Here is a 16,575-nt window from a genome sequence, read left to right as displayed (position 1 = left end):
GAGATTCATTTCGCGCTCAATACCAACAACCGACTCGAATGATACGAAGCGCCCCCAGCCTGACTCCGTGCAAACTAACGGAGTTTGTATTATTTGGTATGTCAATAACTAGATTGCTCGTAATCTACTGAATCTGAGGCAGCAAGAGAAAAAAAAATACACCATTCATTACCTGAAAAAAGTGTAATAATAGTTAAGTGTATCGTGTGCTAACGCAGGTTTTTCGTGTGATTATTTCATAGCTGAAGCCATTGGCAGTATGTCGTCGACTCAGCAATTTTCCCTCAAGTGGACAAACTATACAAATCACATTACAAATGCGTTCGACTCGTTGCGGTCGAAAGAGGATTTTTGTGATGTTACACTGTGTGTAGAGGGCCGAAAAATTCGTGCCCACAAAGTGCTGTTGTCCGCATGCAGCACCTACTTCAAAGAGATATTCAAAGAAAATCCGTGCCAGCATCCGGTGATTATATTCAAGAATGTCAAATATGACGATTTGTTATCAATCGTCGTGTACATGTACCAAGGTGAGGTGAACATCGAACAGGATGCGTTGCCGACTTTTTTGCATACCGCCGAAATGCTATCGATTCAAGGTCTGACTGAAGACGATAGTACACAGTCAGATAAGAGTATAACTATTGCGGTTCCACCACCTCCGCCACCACAACAACAAACTGTCGTTGCTGCGGCATTGGCCACTCACACCCCACAGAATACCATCACGATTCATGGACAAACCATCAGTAAAACCGTTCGTGATGCCACACATCTGACCGGCCAGAAATTCACACTATCCAAACCAATCTCAATCATTGGCACAAATGCAGCGGCCGTCGATCAAATTGTCTACACAACCATGGCACAGGCACCAACAACTATCATGCAAGGTGGTGTTATTATTTGAAATTTTATCGTCTTTTTCTGTCTGTTTGAAAAATTTATTCGACACTTGAAAAACAAAATCAATTGCTTCGTGTTTTAATCGGAGCTTAAATACTTAAATTTGCAGCTGATGTCATTCCAGCCAAGAGGAAGCGAAAAATTGTAACGCCCGCTGAGTCGAAGACGGTGACTTACAGTGAAAACAGCCCACAGAAACCATCCGAGCAAACTGTATCCCCCGTCGCCAAGCGAACTGAACATGAAAGTAAGTTACTAGTGCCACGCTTATCATCTATTCATCATGATAATAAACGAAACTAATGAGTCAATTTGCACCTATTTTCAACAGACGAGGAGTTTTTGAAGCAAGAAATGGAAGCAGACATCTCAGCCGAATACGACGAAGAGGACAAGCCATATCAGACAGAGGGCGATGGTGAAATCGCAACTTACGAAAGTGGATCTCAAGACAATGGTAACTATGAAGCTAATGTATTCAAAGATGTTCATCTCAATTTCTAGTTTTCAAGTTTGATTTTTCATTGCAGGCAAACATTCTAAGCAAATTCTATCATTGTTTCGTATAAATTTACTCAATTCGTTAACTCATTTTCATTGCAGCAAACAAAACTGATGACGATTTTGACAAGCCAAAACTAGCGACTCCAGCTGAGCTGGGTATATATACCAAACCTCTTATTTCATTTTCATTTTTCATACACAAAATTAAACGCTTTTGAAACTTGTTTTTTTTCTCGGCTGTTTTTTTCTCTTGTGTTTGTTTCAGTTGTGTTTGATTTTCGTCTCTGTGTTATGTTTGAGTTTTTGTCCCTAATTTTCATCAGATCATTACGTTGTAATGCATTTAAAGCCCAACATATGCAATGTTCTAATGAATCAATATTTCGAAATGTTTTGCAGGACGTTTATTTTCATCCGGAACACCCACTCCTGACGCCAAACGATCTGGACAAGGAGCCGCAACGGGTATGTAACCAAAAAAAAATCAAAGGAAAACCATACGTTCAAATAGATTTTCGGTTGAATCGTTGGGTTCGATATTTGGTTCGTTGAATTTCGGTTCATTTTTTGATTTATGTTTTTTTTGCATCTTTTATTTCGTTTCCGGTTTTGTTTTGGTTTATCGTCGTCGTCATCTTCTTCGCTGCTGCCATATGCGCCCCAACTACTGCTCATTTGCCAAACTAGACGGTCAACCGAGTAAATGGTCTCAATGCCAATTCTGCAAACTTGTCATAACTACGGTCAATTTGTGGAGACACATACGAACACAACATACTGAACAGTCGCCGCGCCAATGTGAACATTGCCAAAAGAAATTCAAAAATAAATACAGTCTGCGTGAACATGTGCGCATTGCTCATGAGCAAAAGCCCGGCTCTGCCACAACCTAAACCACCGTTTCGTAATGCGCCATACACATTTTGCGCGAAATTCTTCTTTTCCCTCTCTATCTCTCACATAGCATGGAGATTTTGTTCAGAAGAAAAAAACAAATCGAAAGACATGAACTATGAAGATTTTTATCGTGCATGATCACATACACATTTTCATGGTGCCATAACAATTGATCCGCTCCGCTGACAGATCTAAAACAAAATTTCAAGCACAAAATAGACTTTATTTTTTGCCAAAAGAAATGGACCGATATCCACTTTCGATACGAGTTGATTTTTTTACGAGTGTGCACACATTGTTTTATGATTCAGAAAAAAAAAAAATTTTAATTCCATACATATTTTTAATGAATAGCTTCTAATTTTGCGTCCATTATTAAAAAATAAAAACAACAACAACAACCCACTCTAGTTTGCAAGCGTGCGATTGATATTAGATTCTTTTCAATATAATTTATGAGAAACAAACACAGAATAACCATTGGACAAGCAAATTTAACACTTATTTATGTAACAATAACGAATTGAAGCGATAGTTTTGGAATATCAATGCAAACACAACTTCTGGTTTGCAACTCGATTGCAAACCGTAATAAGTTCCGTTTTTTTGTACGAGTTTAAGTGAAATTTAATTGATTATTTTTTCTAAATGTAGCATTCTGCCGTTGGGCAGCAAACAAACTATTTCAAGTGTCAGAAAAATGAAACATACTACTTTTAAGCCCAACTGTACAAATGAAATGAAGAATAAAATTATGTCTTTTTTGAATGAAGAATACGACGACTGTTTTACAGTCTGTCTAGTTATAGACGATAAGGGAAAACGATGTTCAAATTTGAATATATTTAAATAGGCTTTTTGGTGTGGTCAGATGCGACTCTAACCTCGGTCGCAAACTGCATTTGACAGATGTAAAGTCACATTGGTGCTCTTATTTTAATTGAAAACATGAATTCGGAATACTATACTAAACGTTTTGAAGCAGTTTTCCTGCATTTGCATCCACGCGGGCCAAAATTATCGCTTACAGCGACCGCCCGATACATTAAAAAGACGGTGCCATTCGTCCAGCGTTGGGTAGATCAATATAAACGTGAAAAAAATGTGAACGACCAGCCAAACATTAAGCCCAACCGAGCATCCACGCCGAAGCAAGATCAGCGTATTGCTAAGGTTTTCGATCAAAACCCAGGTTTGTCGTTGCGTCAGGGGGTACAACGACTACGTCGATCAAATATCAACGTTTCAAGAGAGACACTGCGAAAGAGATTAGGTAAAATGTCGTTAAAGTATCGCTCCACAATGAAAAAACCTCTTTTGAAACCAGAACATATCGAAAAACGACTACAATGGGCAACCGAAAATTTGGACACTGATTGGAGCAAAGTTATATACACAGATGAATCATCGTTTTGGTTGTCGAATTCCCTCACCCAAACTTGGTGCACACGCAAAAAAAGAACGGTGGTTCGCACGGTTAAGCATCCGCAAAAGGTGCATGTGTATGGAGCCTTCTGTGAAGCCGGTTTTGGTAAATTAACCGTGTTTACTGGTATCCTAGAGAAGTATCGAATGCGCCAGTTGTACAAATCGACATTGCTCCCCACCGCCAAGAAGTTCTATGGCAACGATACGTCGAAATGGATTCTACAAGAAGACAACGACCCAAAACACAAAAGTCGTTTATGTACTGCTTGGAAAGAGGAAAATGGGATTCAACAGAAAACGTTTGGTCCATCATGAAGCAGAGACTCAAAGGCAAACATATTCGAAGCACAAAACATCTCACTTTGTTCTTGAAGCGCCAGTGGGACAGCCTTTCGCGAGAATATGCTGAAAATTTGAGCAAAAGTATGCCTTCACGCTGTGCCCGTGTTATCGAAAAACAAGGCGAATGGATTAACTATTGAATTGTTTGCGACCGAGCTGAAGGCTCAATAAAAATATCTCGAAAGAGAAATTTGAAAAATTCTTGTGTTTTCACTTAGATATCCCTTATCGTCTATAACTAGACAGACTGTATTTCGATTTTATGTTCGTTCTGGCTTAGCTTACTTTTTTTTTCTTTTTAATTGATTTTTAACAAAAGAATTTCTTTATTTCATTTCAATTTTTTATGATTTTTCTAAAAATCATTGTAGAAATACAGACACTTACCGTTTTGTTTGGTTTTCTTTTCTTCTTTCGTTTCAATTTCAGCATGGAATAACGGTCAAGTTGACGAAACGCTCAAGTGTAAAATGTGTAATCGGACATTTACATCGATTGCGGCAAAGCGACGGCACATGGCATCAAGGTAAGGTCAAAATCAATTATTCAACAAGTGCCCATTAAATCATGTATTGAATTTTTTATTCATTGACTAGACATTCGCAAATTAAGCACATGATTTCATGCAAAACATGCGGAAAAGAGTTCAAAACTAAGTGGTCATTGGCAACCCATGTCTCTCGATTCCATCGATAAAGCGGACGCTGGCTAAAAACAGGGCGGTTCAATGACATCAACCTGAATTTTAATGAAAACACAGCTACTTGAATCAGGCCATCAATATTCACTATTTATTTTCTATTTGGTTTACTCTGACATCAAATTGTGGTTTTTATTTAGTTAGATTTATTTCTTCTCTTTCTCTTCCAGTTAGAAATTGAACGAAAGATGTAATGAAATAAATTCTTTTCAAATTTGTCTTTTTTCATTGTCGCTTAACATAATTGTAATGTGCTAATGATTAAAGTAAATAAGCCTATTGCATAAAAATAAATTTGATTACCAATCCGTGACACGTAATTAAGATTGAAGAATTGTTCTCTCGAAAAAAAAAGATTCATAAGCAAAAACAAAAAATAGAAGAGAAAATCTTGCAAATAAAATGGAATATTCTCATTTTTTTGATTTGATAAAGTAAATATGTTTTGATCTTTTCGCTACGAAAATAAAATTGGGAATATGATTTTTGATTCGGGGGGAAAATATTCTTCTATTTAGGTGTTTGTTTCCTGGTGTTTTTTTCTCCATTCTCACTGATACAGATTCGCTCGCGCTATTGAATTCGATACAGTAGGTACAATAAAGGGGAAAAATAAATTACTTTCAACACTTATACGACCTTAAAGTCTTTCGAACTTTTTAAACTACATTTAGTCTCTTAAAATTTAATCTCTTTGTGTGTGTGTGTGTTGTTGTTGTTTTTGTCTGTTTAATTGAACTGATATTTCATTTGTTGTTGGGTTTGTTTGTTGTGTTGTTATCTCATTCCTTAACTAGCATAGTGCTGATATATTCATCTACAATTCATTTTATTAATATACTTTTGTTCTTTTTTTTGTTAATTCAGTTAAACGTTTAGAAAAAAATTCTTATGATAAAACAGTCAAAAATGATACGTTCAAAAAAAGTCTTCAAAAAATGGAGAGAGAAAATGTACTATTTGTGTGACATTTTTTTTATCTTATTTAATTAAATTGGCTCCTCCTTCCAAAGGGAAGTGAGCATTTTGTTGTTTGTTTTTTTTTTGTTGGGTACATCCTGTAAATTTTTTTACACCCTGCGAATTCGATATTCTAAGAAATATTGTTTTCAAGTCACTCAACATCAAAATATAAACTACCACTCGCGTTCGTCCTTCTTTTTTCACCTAATAAATATGATAACGCTAATTTATCCATTTTTGTTGGGTTTGTCATTTTGCTACGTTCTTGATCACGATCGAGATATCCTAAAGAAAAATTCGTTTGAAAAATTCTAGTTTGTTTGTTCGTATCCATCGTCTATGGGCAAAGCGGTTCGTCTCAAACAAACCACTCTTCCTTCTGTGCAGTTGTGACAATCGTCGACGTTGTCGTTTGGGATAAATTAGTTGGATCAAATTGTTTCATATTTAATAGATCGCTAGACGCCATATGCGTTGGTGTTCGGTGACCATCGACAATATTTGTTGTGTGTACCCGTGTTTGTTCGCAGGGTGATGCAAGTTTCCCGACAACGATGCCGTTTTGTGTGAATGCAATTTATGCAGATACTTCGTTGATCCATTCATGTCGATTGCTGCAAACAGAGAGGAGAAAAAAAAATTGTTATCGAACCGTGATTAATAACGTTTAATTGATGATAAAGGCGCTAATTTGTGTCAAAGCAAAATATGAAACATAATTCAAAAATACAATAGAAAAGGGATTTGAGAAGAAAATAAAACCAATCAGAAGATAAGAAAAGAGTGAAAATTGAAATAAAACGAGAAAATGAAAAAAGAATAAAGCAAACTTGTTTCAGTTGGAGACTTACATTGAATCTGATTTTCAGACGAATTCGGATTTTGACGGCATACGCACATCAGTAAACCGGCCAAAACGCCTCCAATGGCCAAAAAGAATGTCACTGATACCAGTACGAGCCACGTCAGCTCAAGTCCCAGCAATGTAGCTGCTTTGTTACCTTTTGAAAAATTTTAAAAAATTATTTTTAATTTTAATTATTTGTAAGATTTAATGCAATAAATTTAGAATTTATTTATAAATTTTTATTTTTTTTTAAATTTTATTATTATATTTAAAATAATTTTGGAATTAACGACGTTTCTCTTTGTATATTCATTTTGATTGTTACAATTTATTCGAAAAGGACCATATAAAATGGTTAAGCCATGATATTCAACGAAAATTAGCTGCGTCGTAAATGAAATAAACTTACTCTGACAATGGCTCTCATCAGAATTATCTCCGCAGTGGTTCACCTCGTCGCACACCAAGTCTGGATGGATGCAGAGCTCTCGAGAAGCACACAAAAATGATTGGCATACGTGCTCTGAAATGAAAAACCACAAAGGTATTTAATATTTGGTTTGTATGTTTGATGTGTTTTTTTCTTTTCAAGTACAAAAGCCTTGAGCACAACACACAAGTGTTCCACTTTTACTCACTTGGATCTTTGATGGCGGTAATAATGAGCTTAAACCCATTGCTATCCGTGCCCCAATTGTCTGTGACATATTTTAATGTGACAAAATTGGTTTGCGTAAACAGCGCACCGACTAACTGTTTTGTATTTCTACACGATACATTATACTTCGATTGACCGACTGCATTCGCACCGTCATAAATGAATAAATGATCGTTACAATCTAATTGAAGCATATCGAAGCGCAACATAAATCGCTGTAAAATGGAATGCGTCTGAAATGTGACGCCGCAATTGAGATTCCGTTCATTTTGCGACCACAACAGAGCCCCGTCAATCTTTTTATACATCAATTGGGAGAAATGGTTTTTACACAACGTTTGGATGTGATCTGAAAAAGGGTTCATGATATACAAATAAATATGATTAAAAAAGCGAAAATCATGGAAATCCTCTAAATTGAAAAATAACCTTTCGAATGGCGTTCACTTACAATTTTTATTCTTTTCGGCATTTGCCCCCATCAATGGAAGCAACAATAGGATGGCGATGATCCAAAAATGTGACGTATATAGTTTGTTTTCCTTGAGAAGCGCTGGAATCAACATTCCAGGCCCACAAAAATTGGCCGCCAACATCATTTTGTTGAATTTTGTCTTATTGTCTTCGTTTAGTTACACGCATCATTATGCCATTGGAACTGTTTTAAACAATGAAAGAAGGAAAAAAATCGTAGAAATTTTTTTGTAACATCAAAAAACCCGTATAAATGACTGTCGTCACAATAACATTCAACAGTGTTACTGAACAGCGAAAAGAACATTCAACAAGAATTTTAGCGACGGACGAGAGCAAAATATTATCACCAAATTAGACGAACCGAACAATTTGGGCGAAACCATATCAATAGACTAGACTTTTTTTTCGTGTCATACGCTAGTTTTAAAATTTTATTTGAAAATTTTCGTTTCTTTTATAGGTGTGTGCTTACTCGCATTTGTGTGCTGCCGATGATGATGGCGGCTCCATTATATTCGTCGTTTGTTAATCTCTTAATAAGTGTGCGTAGTACTGATGTGGTCATGCAATTGCGAATCGACAGCAGACAGCAGACAGCAGACGGTGTTGGGGTTAATGGAACAGCACAACTAATGAATTTTACACAACCGCCCCCGTCTTAACAAATAAATTGATATTATTCTTCTCACTTACATTCGAATTGAGACCAAATATTGGCCGAAAATGCGTTCACTTTGAAATGATATGCACGAATAGACAGGAAAGACGATTTTTTTTTCTCTTGTATTTTCGATTATTCCATTCTCGGTCTACTGGAGACGAAGGATTTTGTGTGTAGCGTTTTACTCGTACGCTATACGTTTGAAAATGGAATAAGTGTGTACGCGCGCGTGTGTCACACTCTATGTGTGTGTGACACATTGTGTGTGTGTGTGTGTGTGTCTGTGGGAAAGTTGTAAACAGCGGCGCATGCTTGCGCCATATCGTGATTGTACACGACGATTGGTGTAGGGGTCACAGTCTAAATGAATGAATGTTTACTATACCATACATCGATATGCTCGCGATACGCTTGAAGGGTTGAAGAAACATCCACCGATGAACTGCTTGCTACACGCTTTTTTGTCCATTCTGCCCGTCAACATCAATCGGGGAGGGTTGCCAGTGGAATGTATGGCGTTTTTTGAATTCGACAAAAGGGCAAACAATGAAACCACCGTGAATTCATTAAACGGATGAAAGGAGCATTAAAAAAACGGTGTGCTATGAATAAATTTAAGTTTATTTCGCACTTGAGGGATAGAAACAATGGGTATCTTTTGTTTCGACTTTTTTTGTCCGTTGAATTTCGTGTTTTGGAATAGAAAATTCGTTTGTGGCGATGTTTGGCTTCATGATCAATTCAACCAACCACAATAGTTCACCTGGAGCTAACGGAAATTCAGTATTAATGTACAAAATGATTTTTTTTTTAGATTTCGAATAACGAATATCCAATAGCTAATTTGGGCACATCACACACATGTATGCGGTAACGGTAGGCTCACGGAAAATGCGGTCGAAATAGCTAAATCGTCAGTGTTTATATGATTCTATTTGTGTTGCGATGCTCAACGATGATGATGATGAAGCTGCTGCTGTGGCTGCTGTATAGTGCGCGCGAGTTTAAAAATAAAACAACGAAGTGTCTTATGATTCAGAACGATAGTGTGCCGAGCACTGCGACTCGACTTTTTTTTCCGTATGAGTTGTCAAAGTGAAATTTAGTTTGCCGAAAAATCACAGCGGAAATTGTTCTTGTTATAGAAAATTTTATAAATTTTATTGCTGAAAATGGCTCCAACACCTGTTCAAACCGAGGCATATTCGCTCAAGGAACTGGAATTGATGGCTAAACTCAAGGCACTCGAAGAAGATCGGATTAAATTCGTTGAAATTGTTCGCGGCAAAGTGAAGAAGTTGGAAAACGAGCTTGTGGTAAGCTATTCTGAATACTCTTAACATTTTATTAGCTATTCCAAAAACGGTAATGTATTGAGAAATACTCAAGAGTGATATATATCAACACATTCGTTCGTTGAAATGATTCGTTAGGCTAAAACGGAAGAATGCGTACGTTTGTCCGAAAGAAACAAAGAATTGGAGGGAATTATGAAAGATCTATCAGCATTCAGTGGCAAAGGAAAGAATAAATCCGATGATGACGACACACTCACCCGTGCCAAGGAGCTACTGTTTGAGAAGACGAAAATTTGCAAGAAACAAGAATTACAATTGGAGGCACTCAATAACCAAATCGAAGCAAATAAAGATGTGTTGGATATTACAAAGGATATGCTGAACTTGAAAAACATCGAAAACGACCACATGCAATCGCGATTGGACTCAATGAAACTACGAGTGAAGAGTGAAAATGATCGATTCTTACTGACGGAGAAGAAATTGAATTTGGCCAAACAAAAAGAGATCGCATTGACGAAAGAATACGAGACACAACGGAATATCTTCAAAGTAAGCGAACTGAAGCGACTTTGTGATTGAGCTTTTTTTGCTTATGAATGAAATGATTTTTTGCTAAATAAAATGATTGCTTCTATTTGCAGGACCTGAAAGAGACATACGAGGCCAAAGTCAACATCTTGACCAAACAAGTGGAAACTCTGAAACAGAAGAAATAATACCAACACCCCACCGCATACCAAAAGAATTATATCAAAAACAATTCATAAATTGAAAGCTTTTTCATTTGTTTTTATTGTTAAATGTTTTAAACGAGAAACAAAATTTATTAGATAATAAAGTAATAGATTTCCATAAATCTGATGAATTTATGTGTGTGTGTGTTTTAGATTGTTCCAAGGTGTATTTGTTTCCAATTATTTTTAGGCAGACAATGTTAAATGCAAGCTATTCATTTATTCATATTGGTGTGATTGGTGGTTGTAAATGAGTTTTGTGAACTGAAGGTTATGTGTCTTTGAGTTGATTTAATCGACCGTTTACAATTCTCCATGTGCTCGTGCATCAGCATAGTTTTTCGCGTCACCCTTGTCTTCTGGATGCAATTTGATCAGATCATCGATACGCAAAATGGTGATAGCGGCTTCTGTGGCGAATTTCAACGCTTTAATCTTTGACATTGCTGGCTCCAAAACGCCGGCTTTTTTGTTGTCTCTGACTTCGCCTTGTAACAGATCCAAACCGACCCACTTGAGATTGGCGTGATCGTTTTTCGTTTGGCTGGAATTGTGGTAAGCACGCAATTTAGCTACTAAATCTGTGGCATCCTTGGCTGCGTTAACGGCCAGCGTTTTTGGGATGACCAACAATGACTTGGCGAACTCGGCGATAGCCAATTGTTCCCGTGAACTCAATGAAGTAGCAAAATTTTCCAAGTAGATCGAAAGGGCAGCTTCAACACAACCACCACCGGCAACCACTTTTTTACCTTCCAATACTCGCTTGACAACGCACAACGAATCGTGAATGGATCGTTCCATTTCATCACAGTAGAAGTCATTTGGACCACGCAAAATGATTGATGATGCAGTTCTGTATTAGAATGGGAAATTGATTAGTGATTGATACGACAAAATTGATCATCATTCGATGCGAATCGTTCTTACCTTGCTTTTGGTCCCTTGATCAAAATGAGCTCATCGTCGCAGATGATATCTTGGCTGACTTCGGCTGCTTCTCCAACATTTGATGCATCGAATTGTTCTTCACCTTCAAGATTTGTAAGTGAAGTCAAGTATGATGCACCCGTTGCTTTGGCAATACGTTTCAAATCGGACTTTTTCACACGACGAACAGCCATGGCTCCGGCTTCGACGAAGTATTTCAAACACAAATCGTCAATGCCACCTGAGCACAAAACAACATTCACACCAGTAGCAAGGATACGGTTGATACGTTCCTTTGTGATGTCCAATTCACGTGCACGGATTGCTTCCAATTTATCTGGATCATTGATCAATACTTGCACGCCCATCTTCATTTTGGTCTTTTGCAACGAGAAATCCAAGCAAGCGATCTTGGCGTTGGTGATTTTACGTGGCATTTGTTGTGAGGCAATGGTACAGTTCAGGGCATAACCTATGATGAAATATAAACCAAGGTGAGACAATGCAATTGGATAGTGCTAAATATTAACTGGTAATTTCGAGTTTCCAATCATAAAACATCTTGTTCAATAAAAAAAAATATTTTAAACTCATGAGAATTCTTTTTCAATCCAAAAAAAAATATTCGAACTCAATTTCAAATTTTCATTCACGTGACAGAAATATCGTAGTCGACGAAGCAATGCTACACTTTTTCAATGAAAAAATAGACTTTTCAAGCTTACCTTGCACAATAATACTTTCGCGGGCTGATTTTCCGTGGGCTTTAAGTACGTTAACCGCTTTAATTGGATATGCTGGATTTCCTTTTGGATCCAAAATCTTAACGGCTTGTGCAGCATCAACGACCATTGCAGCGAAGAAATTGGCATCAGCTCCAATCAATTTCGAGTTCATCGATGTTTTTGCCACATTAATTATGGTTTCACGGTCCAATTCATCGACTGGTGCTGTCAAATGCTCTGAAATGTATTTGCAGGCTTCTTTACAGGCCAAACGGTAACCGGAAATTATGGAAGTTGGATGGATCTTTTGTTTCACCAATTCATCGGCGTTCTGTAATTGACCGAAAATTTAGAATCTTTTCCTATAAATGGGATGTAAAATGGAATTTACCTTCAAAAGTTCGGCAGCCAAGATGACAACCGATGTGGTTCCATCGCCTACTTCTTCGTCTTGCAATTGAGCTAACTCAACCAAAACTCTGTAAAAAAAAGCGTTGCAAATGAATAATGAACAAAGGAGGCAGAGCTAAAGTTTTTCTCAACTTACTTAGCAGCTGGATGTTCAACTTCCAAGAGTCTGAGGATTGTGGCTCCATCATTGGTGATGGTAACATCACCGATGTCATCAACCATCATTTTATCCAAACCGACTGGTCCGAGTGAGCTCTTGAGGATGTTGGCAATTGAAGCTGCTGCCATGACTGTAATAAAAAAAGAACCAAACTCAATTCCAGTGACAAATTCATCCCGAAAAACTCATCAATTTTGAATTTACCGCACCCAAAGACAGTGCATAAAACACATTGAAATTCTAACCTCAAATTGCACACAACTTTTCATTATTTTCACTGAGAAACTCGGTCAAAACTGACTAATTCAACTCATTCCCATTATATTTTGGTAATTTTACTTCAAATCATAATTTCCATCACAATTTCTGAGTGTCGTCTTTCAAAGTGTTTGATCAATTTTTCACCGCGTGCAACTGATGACTAATGTTTGAAGGCAAAAATGCCATACAATTTGCCGACATCTGTGCAATTGTTTGCGATTTTTTCAGAAAATTCTTACCATTTTGTGTACGAACTGGTGCGCCTGAGGTCCGTGACCCAGCGATAGATAAGGTACTCGCAACTGTTGACATCTTTTTGTTTCGAAAAAATCAGTAAAATTCCTAAACAAGTGAGAAAAAAGAATTCTTTGCTTTGTCTGTCAGCAGAACACACCAAACGAATGTACACAGTAAATGAATAGGACTAAATCACGTTATTCGGTCTATTGTTCGAGAATGAATCGAGGGATTTTGAACGTCGAACAGTTGGTACGCATGAAACGTCAGTGAAAAAATTTAACATGTTGATAGGGTAAATGTGGCCGCATCAAATGAAAAATTACCGGCAAAGCGAAAAAAACTGCAATAAAAATTGAAATAAATGAAGGAAATTGCTTTGAAATAAAATTTCCATTGAAAATTTCAATTTTAATTTGACTTTTATCACATAAAATATCCTGAATAGCCACGAAAAAGTGTCAAAATGCATGTTCAACGTTCACTCAGCTGTATGAAATTTGATGTCGCTGCGACGTTTATCAAATTCTCAAGCTGTCATTGTTGGCATTGTCTTACGTGTATTAGTTCTTAAGTAAGCAAAAGATTAAACACTGCGAAAGAAGAAAGAAAAAACCTAATATTCCATCGATGATTTCGAATTTCTTTTTCATTTAATCCTAATTTAACGCACTTAATCAATAAAACTTTACCTCAATACCTAGTTGTTGATTGTTAGACGTGGTGTAATCAATAGTGACAAAATGTTGGTAGATTTAGAGAAAATTTTCCGTAGTTTATTAGCGTTTTTGTATTTCGGCATTTTTGTTGCGGCCGATGTACCACGACCAAGGGGGGTTTCATTGAGCTTGGCCAGTTTGTATGCACCCAGTGACACATTCACATGCCTAGATGGCAAATTGACCATCAAATACACACAAGTCAATGACGACTATTGCGATTGTGAAGATAGCAGCGATGAGCCGGGAACGAGTGCGTGTCCAAACGGTAAATTCCATTGTGAGAACACGGGCCATCAATCGATGGTAATTCCAAGTTCACGCGTGAATGATGGAGTTTGCGATTGTTGTGATGCCTCTGATGAATATGCATCGAAGGCCGAATGTACTAACAATTGTGATGAATTGGGCCAAGAGGCGAGACAACGACAGAAAGTCATGGCCGATCTCTTGAAACGTGGTAGTTTGATTCGATCAGAAATGAGCACCAAAGGGAAGGCATTGAAAGAGGAACAAAGCTCACGGTTGAACACAATTCAACAGTCAATCGATCAGGCTGATGCGTTGAAGAACGAAAAGGAAAAGATTAAGGAAGCCGCCGAAAAATTGGAATCAGCAGCACTTGAGATGTACAAACAAATCATCGATGAGGAAAAACAACGAAAAGCCGATTTGGCTGCACAGGAGAATAGAGCCGAGGCTGAGGAGAAATTCAAGCTATTCGATTCGAATGGTGATGGTGTGATTGAAATTAGCGAAATAACAACACGGGTGCAATTCGACTCGAATCGTGACGGACAAGTTGATGAAGAGGAAGCTAAGGTAAGTGGAAAATGTTTGTCTTCTTCTCTGGTATTACTTTTTCGTATTTCAATTAATGATTTTCCATGAAAAGGTAGTGTCATTGAAGTCTAATCGAATTCTCTTATCTTATCTAAAGTATTTCTTGGATCACCACGACCAAGTCGATTTGGAAACATTCGTCACACTCTGTTGGCCACGTATGAAACCGTATTTGATGCTCGATGCTGGCCTATTCAAACCACCAGCAAAAACAGAAGAAGTCGAAGCCAAACACGAAGAAACCATACGTGAAGAAGAGGCTCATGAAGACGGCGAAATTGCAGAATTACAAAATGAAGAGGACGCTGAAACATTCGATGAAGAAGAAACGGGAGAAGGTGAGGTTGAGCAAGTTGAGGCTCCATCAGGTGATCCAGAATACGATGAAGAGACTAAGCGATTGATCGAAGAAGCAACTAAGGCCCGTAGCGACTTTGAAGCAGCCCAACGTGAATTGCGTGATTTGGAGGCAGAAAAGCGACAAATCGATGAGTTGTTGAACAAAGACTATGGACCACACGAAGAATTCGCCATTTTGAATGGAGAATGCTTCGAATACGAAGACCGTGAATACATCTACCGACTTTGCCCATTCGATCGTGCTGTTCAAAAGCCAAAAGATGGTGGTGAAACAAGGTAAATAGACCGGTTCATTTTCTTAATTGTCTGAACATTTATCAAATTTCATATTTTTCTTGCAATTTTTCCTAATTTTATTTCGATTTCTTTCTTTAGACTCGGTGGTTGGGATCGATGGGATGGAAAACCGAACAAATATTCAACGATGTTATATTCAAATGGTGCGTGTCCTTGAAATTAATTTTGAATTCCACTTTTTGTTCTCTTTTCACAATAACTCATGAATTCGGTATGTCTCTTTCATTTAGGTGCCGGCTGTTGGAATGGTCCCCAGCGTTCGACAATTGTTGAATTGGATTGTGGTTTAGATAATCGAGTAACTGCCGTCTCCGAACCAAATCGTTGTGAATACTTATTTAAATTCGAAACCCCAGCCGCTTGCATCCACTCGCCGCATGTCGATAGCGATGCAGCTACCGGCCACGACGAACTGTAGATAATAATGTCAATGATTTTAGGGCAAAAAAAAAAATTGAAAACACAGGAAAACATACAACTAGAAATAAGCCATCACGAAGCAAAAAAAAGAGTAATACAGAGTAAGAAGAGGGAAATGATAGAAGAAAAAGGAAAAAAAAACAACCAAATGAAATTTTTTTTTCACAAATTAAAACTCACTTGGCAAGTTACAGTTTTACCGTTTAAAGAACAACATAAAAAAAAATATACAAGAAATTTGTCTATTGAAATGATTGAGATGAACATTGCAATGAGGTGTTTTCATATTTCATGTAAAACTACTACATTCCCAACTGTTTGACAGCTAACAAAGAAGAATCATTATATTTGTTTATTTTTCTCACTCTCTCTCTCTTTCTCGGAGATGAAATATTGTGTACAATTTGTAAATCTAAAAATAGAGACAAGCATTACGCATTTTGTCACTCATTTTCAATTGTTGAATACTTCAATGTGTGATTTTTCGGTTGAATATTGTATTTTATGAACGTGTACACCAAACACCAGTGTAATTGTTTTTTCACCACAAACACACACATACACACAGGAAAAAAAATTGATGAAAATTGTCACGAATCACTTGTTCCTTTTGCTGTTGTGGAATCAATAAACTCATCTGATGGAAATGAGGAGAAAAAAACATCTTGAGTTTTTATTTTATGCCTTCGTCTATATTTCTTATTTTACAATTGACTCATAAAATCTGTTCCGTTTGAAAATGCTCATGCAATTGAAAAGTTGATCGTTAAAGTGACAGTAGTCGAGTAGTGTCC

The 16,575-nt window shown here is 37.2% G+C and overlaps 6 protein-coding genes across 6 annotated transcripts; 4 read left to right on the top strand and 2 right to left on the bottom strand.

Annotated features, from left to right (window-relative positions):
* The first annotated feature begins 3 nt into the window (after nt 1–3).
* LOC129569542 (modifier of mdg4) lies at nt 4–3,084 on the top strand. Its single transcript, XM_055448456.1, has 6 exons — nt 4–893; nt 1,016–1,153; nt 1,238–1,363; nt 1,510–1,566; nt 1,810–1,875; nt 2,098–3,084. Exons 1-6 carry the CDS (start codon nt 260–262, stop codon nt 2,301–2,303), a joined length of 1,227 nt encoding a protein of 408 aa, XP_055304431.1. The 5' UTR covers nt 4–259; the 3' UTR covers nt 2,304–3,084.
* Nucleotides 3,085–3,139: 55 nt separating this feature from the next.
* LOC129569549 (uncharacterized) lies at nt 3,140–5,211 on the top strand. Its single transcript, XM_055448466.1, has 3 exons — nt 3,140–3,580; nt 4,507–4,603; nt 4,674–5,211. The coding sequence occupies exons 1-3, from the start codon at nt 3,256–3,258 to the stop codon at nt 4,771–4,773; spliced, it is 522 nt and encodes a 173-aa protein (XP_055304441.1). The 5' UTR covers nt 3,140–3,255; the 3' UTR covers nt 4,774–5,211.
* LOC129569545 (uncharacterized) lies at nt 4,842–8,839 on the bottom strand. The gene is made up of 6 exons (XM_055448462.1): nt 8,195–8,839; nt 7,697–7,903; nt 7,226–7,594; nt 6,997–7,110; nt 6,592–6,741; nt 4,842–6,354 (listed from the first exon to the last, which is right to left on the bottom strand). Exons 2-6 carry the CDS (start codon nt 7,842–7,844, stop codon nt 6,188–6,190), a joined length of 948 nt encoding a protein of 315 aa, XP_055304437.1. The 5' UTR covers nt 7,845–7,903; nt 8,195–8,839; the 3' UTR covers nt 4,842–6,187.
* A 363-nt stretch (nt 8,840–9,202) lies between these two features.
* LOC129569548 (E3 ubiquitin-protein ligase BRE1A) lies at nt 9,203–10,432 on the top strand. The gene is made up of 3 exons (XM_055448465.1): nt 9,203–9,699; nt 9,817–10,233; nt 10,326–10,432. Exons 1-3 carry the CDS (start codon nt 9,556–9,558, stop codon nt 10,398–10,400), a joined length of 636 nt encoding a protein of 211 aa, XP_055304440.1. The 5' UTR covers nt 9,203–9,555; the 3' UTR covers nt 10,401–10,432.
* A 16-nt stretch (nt 10,433–10,448) lies between these two features.
* Nucleotides 10,449–13,377, bottom strand: LOC129569540 (T-complex protein 1 subunit alpha). The gene is made up of 6 exons (XM_055448454.1): nt 13,145–13,377; nt 12,621–12,774; nt 12,465–12,552; nt 12,074–12,404; nt 11,349–11,820; nt 10,449–11,274 (listed from the first exon to the last, which is right to left on the bottom strand). The coding sequence occupies exons 1-6, from the start codon at nt 13,215–13,217 to the stop codon at nt 10,722–10,724; spliced, it is 1,671 nt and encodes a 556-aa protein (XP_055304429.1). The 5' UTR covers nt 13,218–13,377; the 3' UTR covers nt 10,449–10,721.
* A 257-nt stretch (nt 13,378–13,634) lies between these two features.
* LOC129569541 (glucosidase 2 subunit beta) lies at nt 13,635–16,442 on the top strand. Its single transcript, XM_055448455.1, has 4 exons — nt 13,635–14,683; nt 14,802–15,340; nt 15,440–15,504; nt 15,592–16,442. Exons 1-4 carry the CDS (start codon nt 13,886–13,888, stop codon nt 15,777–15,779), a joined length of 1,590 nt encoding a protein of 529 aa, XP_055304430.1. The 5' UTR covers nt 13,635–13,885; the 3' UTR covers nt 15,780–16,442.
* The last annotated feature ends 133 nt before the right edge of the window (nt 16,443–16,575 follow it).

Source organism: Sitodiplosis mosellana, unplaced genomic scaffold, assembly GCF_009176505.1.
Source record: "Sitodiplosis mosellana isolate CC-2019 unplaced genomic scaffold, AAFC_SMos_1.0 Smas_scaffold_38, whole genome shotgun sequence".
Taxonomy (NCBI): domain Eukaryota; kingdom Metazoa; phylum Arthropoda; class Insecta; order Diptera; family Cecidomyiidae; genus Sitodiplosis; species Sitodiplosis mosellana.
The sequence above is the reverse complement of the archived record's forward strand: the minus strand, read 5'-3'. Positions and strand labels throughout refer to the sequence as shown.

Coding starts and splice junctions, on each gene's coding strand:
- LOC129569542 (XM_055448456.1), top strand. CDS start 260: ATGTCGTCGACTCAGCAATTTTCCCTCAAGTGGACAAACTATACAAAT. Junction 1,154..1,237: donor CAAGCGAACTGAACATGAAA/GTAAGTTACTAG, acceptor TATTTTCAACAG/ACGAGGAGTTTTTGAAGCAA. Junction 1,876..2,097: donor TGGACAAGGAGCCGCAACGG/GTATGTAACCAA, acceptor TTGCCAAACTAG/ACGGTCAACCGAGTAAATGG.
- LOC129569549 (XM_055448466.1), top strand. CDS start 3,256: ATGAATTCGGAATACTATACTAAACGTTTTGAAGCAGTTTTCCTGCAT. Junction 3,581..4,506: donor GACACTGCGAAAGAGATTAG/GTAAAATGTCGT, acceptor TTTCAATTTCAG/CATGGAATAACGGTCAAGTT. Junction 4,604..4,673: donor CGACGGCACATGGCATCAAG/GTAAGGTCAAAA, acceptor TTCATTGACTAG/ACATTCGCAAATTAAGCACA.
- LOC129569545 (XM_055448462.1), bottom strand. CDS start 7,844: ATGATGTTGGCGGCCAATTTTTGTGGGCCTGGAATGTTGATTCCAGCG. Junction 7,595..7,696: donor TGCCGAAAAGAATAAAAATT/GTAAGTGAACGC, acceptor ACCCTTTTTCAG/ATCACATCCAAACGTTGTGT. Junction 6,355..6,591: donor GTCTGAAAATCAGATTCAAT/GTAAGTCTCCAA, acceptor CTCTGTTTGCAG/CAATCGACATGAATGGATCA.
- LOC129569548 (XM_055448465.1), top strand. CDS start 9,556: ATGGCTCCAACACCTGTTCAAACCGAGGCATATTCGCTCAAGGAACTG. Junction 9,700..9,816: donor AGTTGGAAAACGAGCTTGTG/GTAAGCTATTCT, acceptor ATGATTCGTTAG/GCTAAAACGGAAGAATGCGT. Junction 10,234..10,325: donor CACAACGGAATATCTTCAAA/GTAAGCGAACTG, acceptor TTCTATTTGCAG/GACCTGAAAGAGACATACGA.
- LOC129569540 (XM_055448454.1), bottom strand. CDS start 13,217: ATGTCAACAGTTGCGAGTACCTTATCTATCGCTGGGTCACGGACCTCA. Junction 12,775..13,144: donor ACCAGTTCGTACACAAAATG/GTAAGAATTTTC, acceptor TTTTTATTACAG/TCATGGCAGCAGCTTCAATT. Junction 12,405..12,464: donor TGGCTGCCGAACTTTTGAAG/GTAAATTCCATT, acceptor GGTCAATTACAG/AACGCCGATGAATTGGTGAA.
- LOC129569541 (XM_055448455.1), top strand. CDS start 13,886: ATGTTGGTAGATTTAGAGAAAATTTTCCGTAGTTTATTAGCGTTTTTG. Junction 14,684..14,801: donor TTGATGAAGAGGAAGCTAAG/GTAAGTGGAAAA, acceptor TCTTATCTAAAG/TATTTCTTGGATCACCACGA. Junction 15,341..15,439: donor AAAGATGGTGGTGAAACAAG/GTAAATAGACCG, acceptor TTCTTTCTTTAG/ACTCGGTGGTTGGGATCGAT.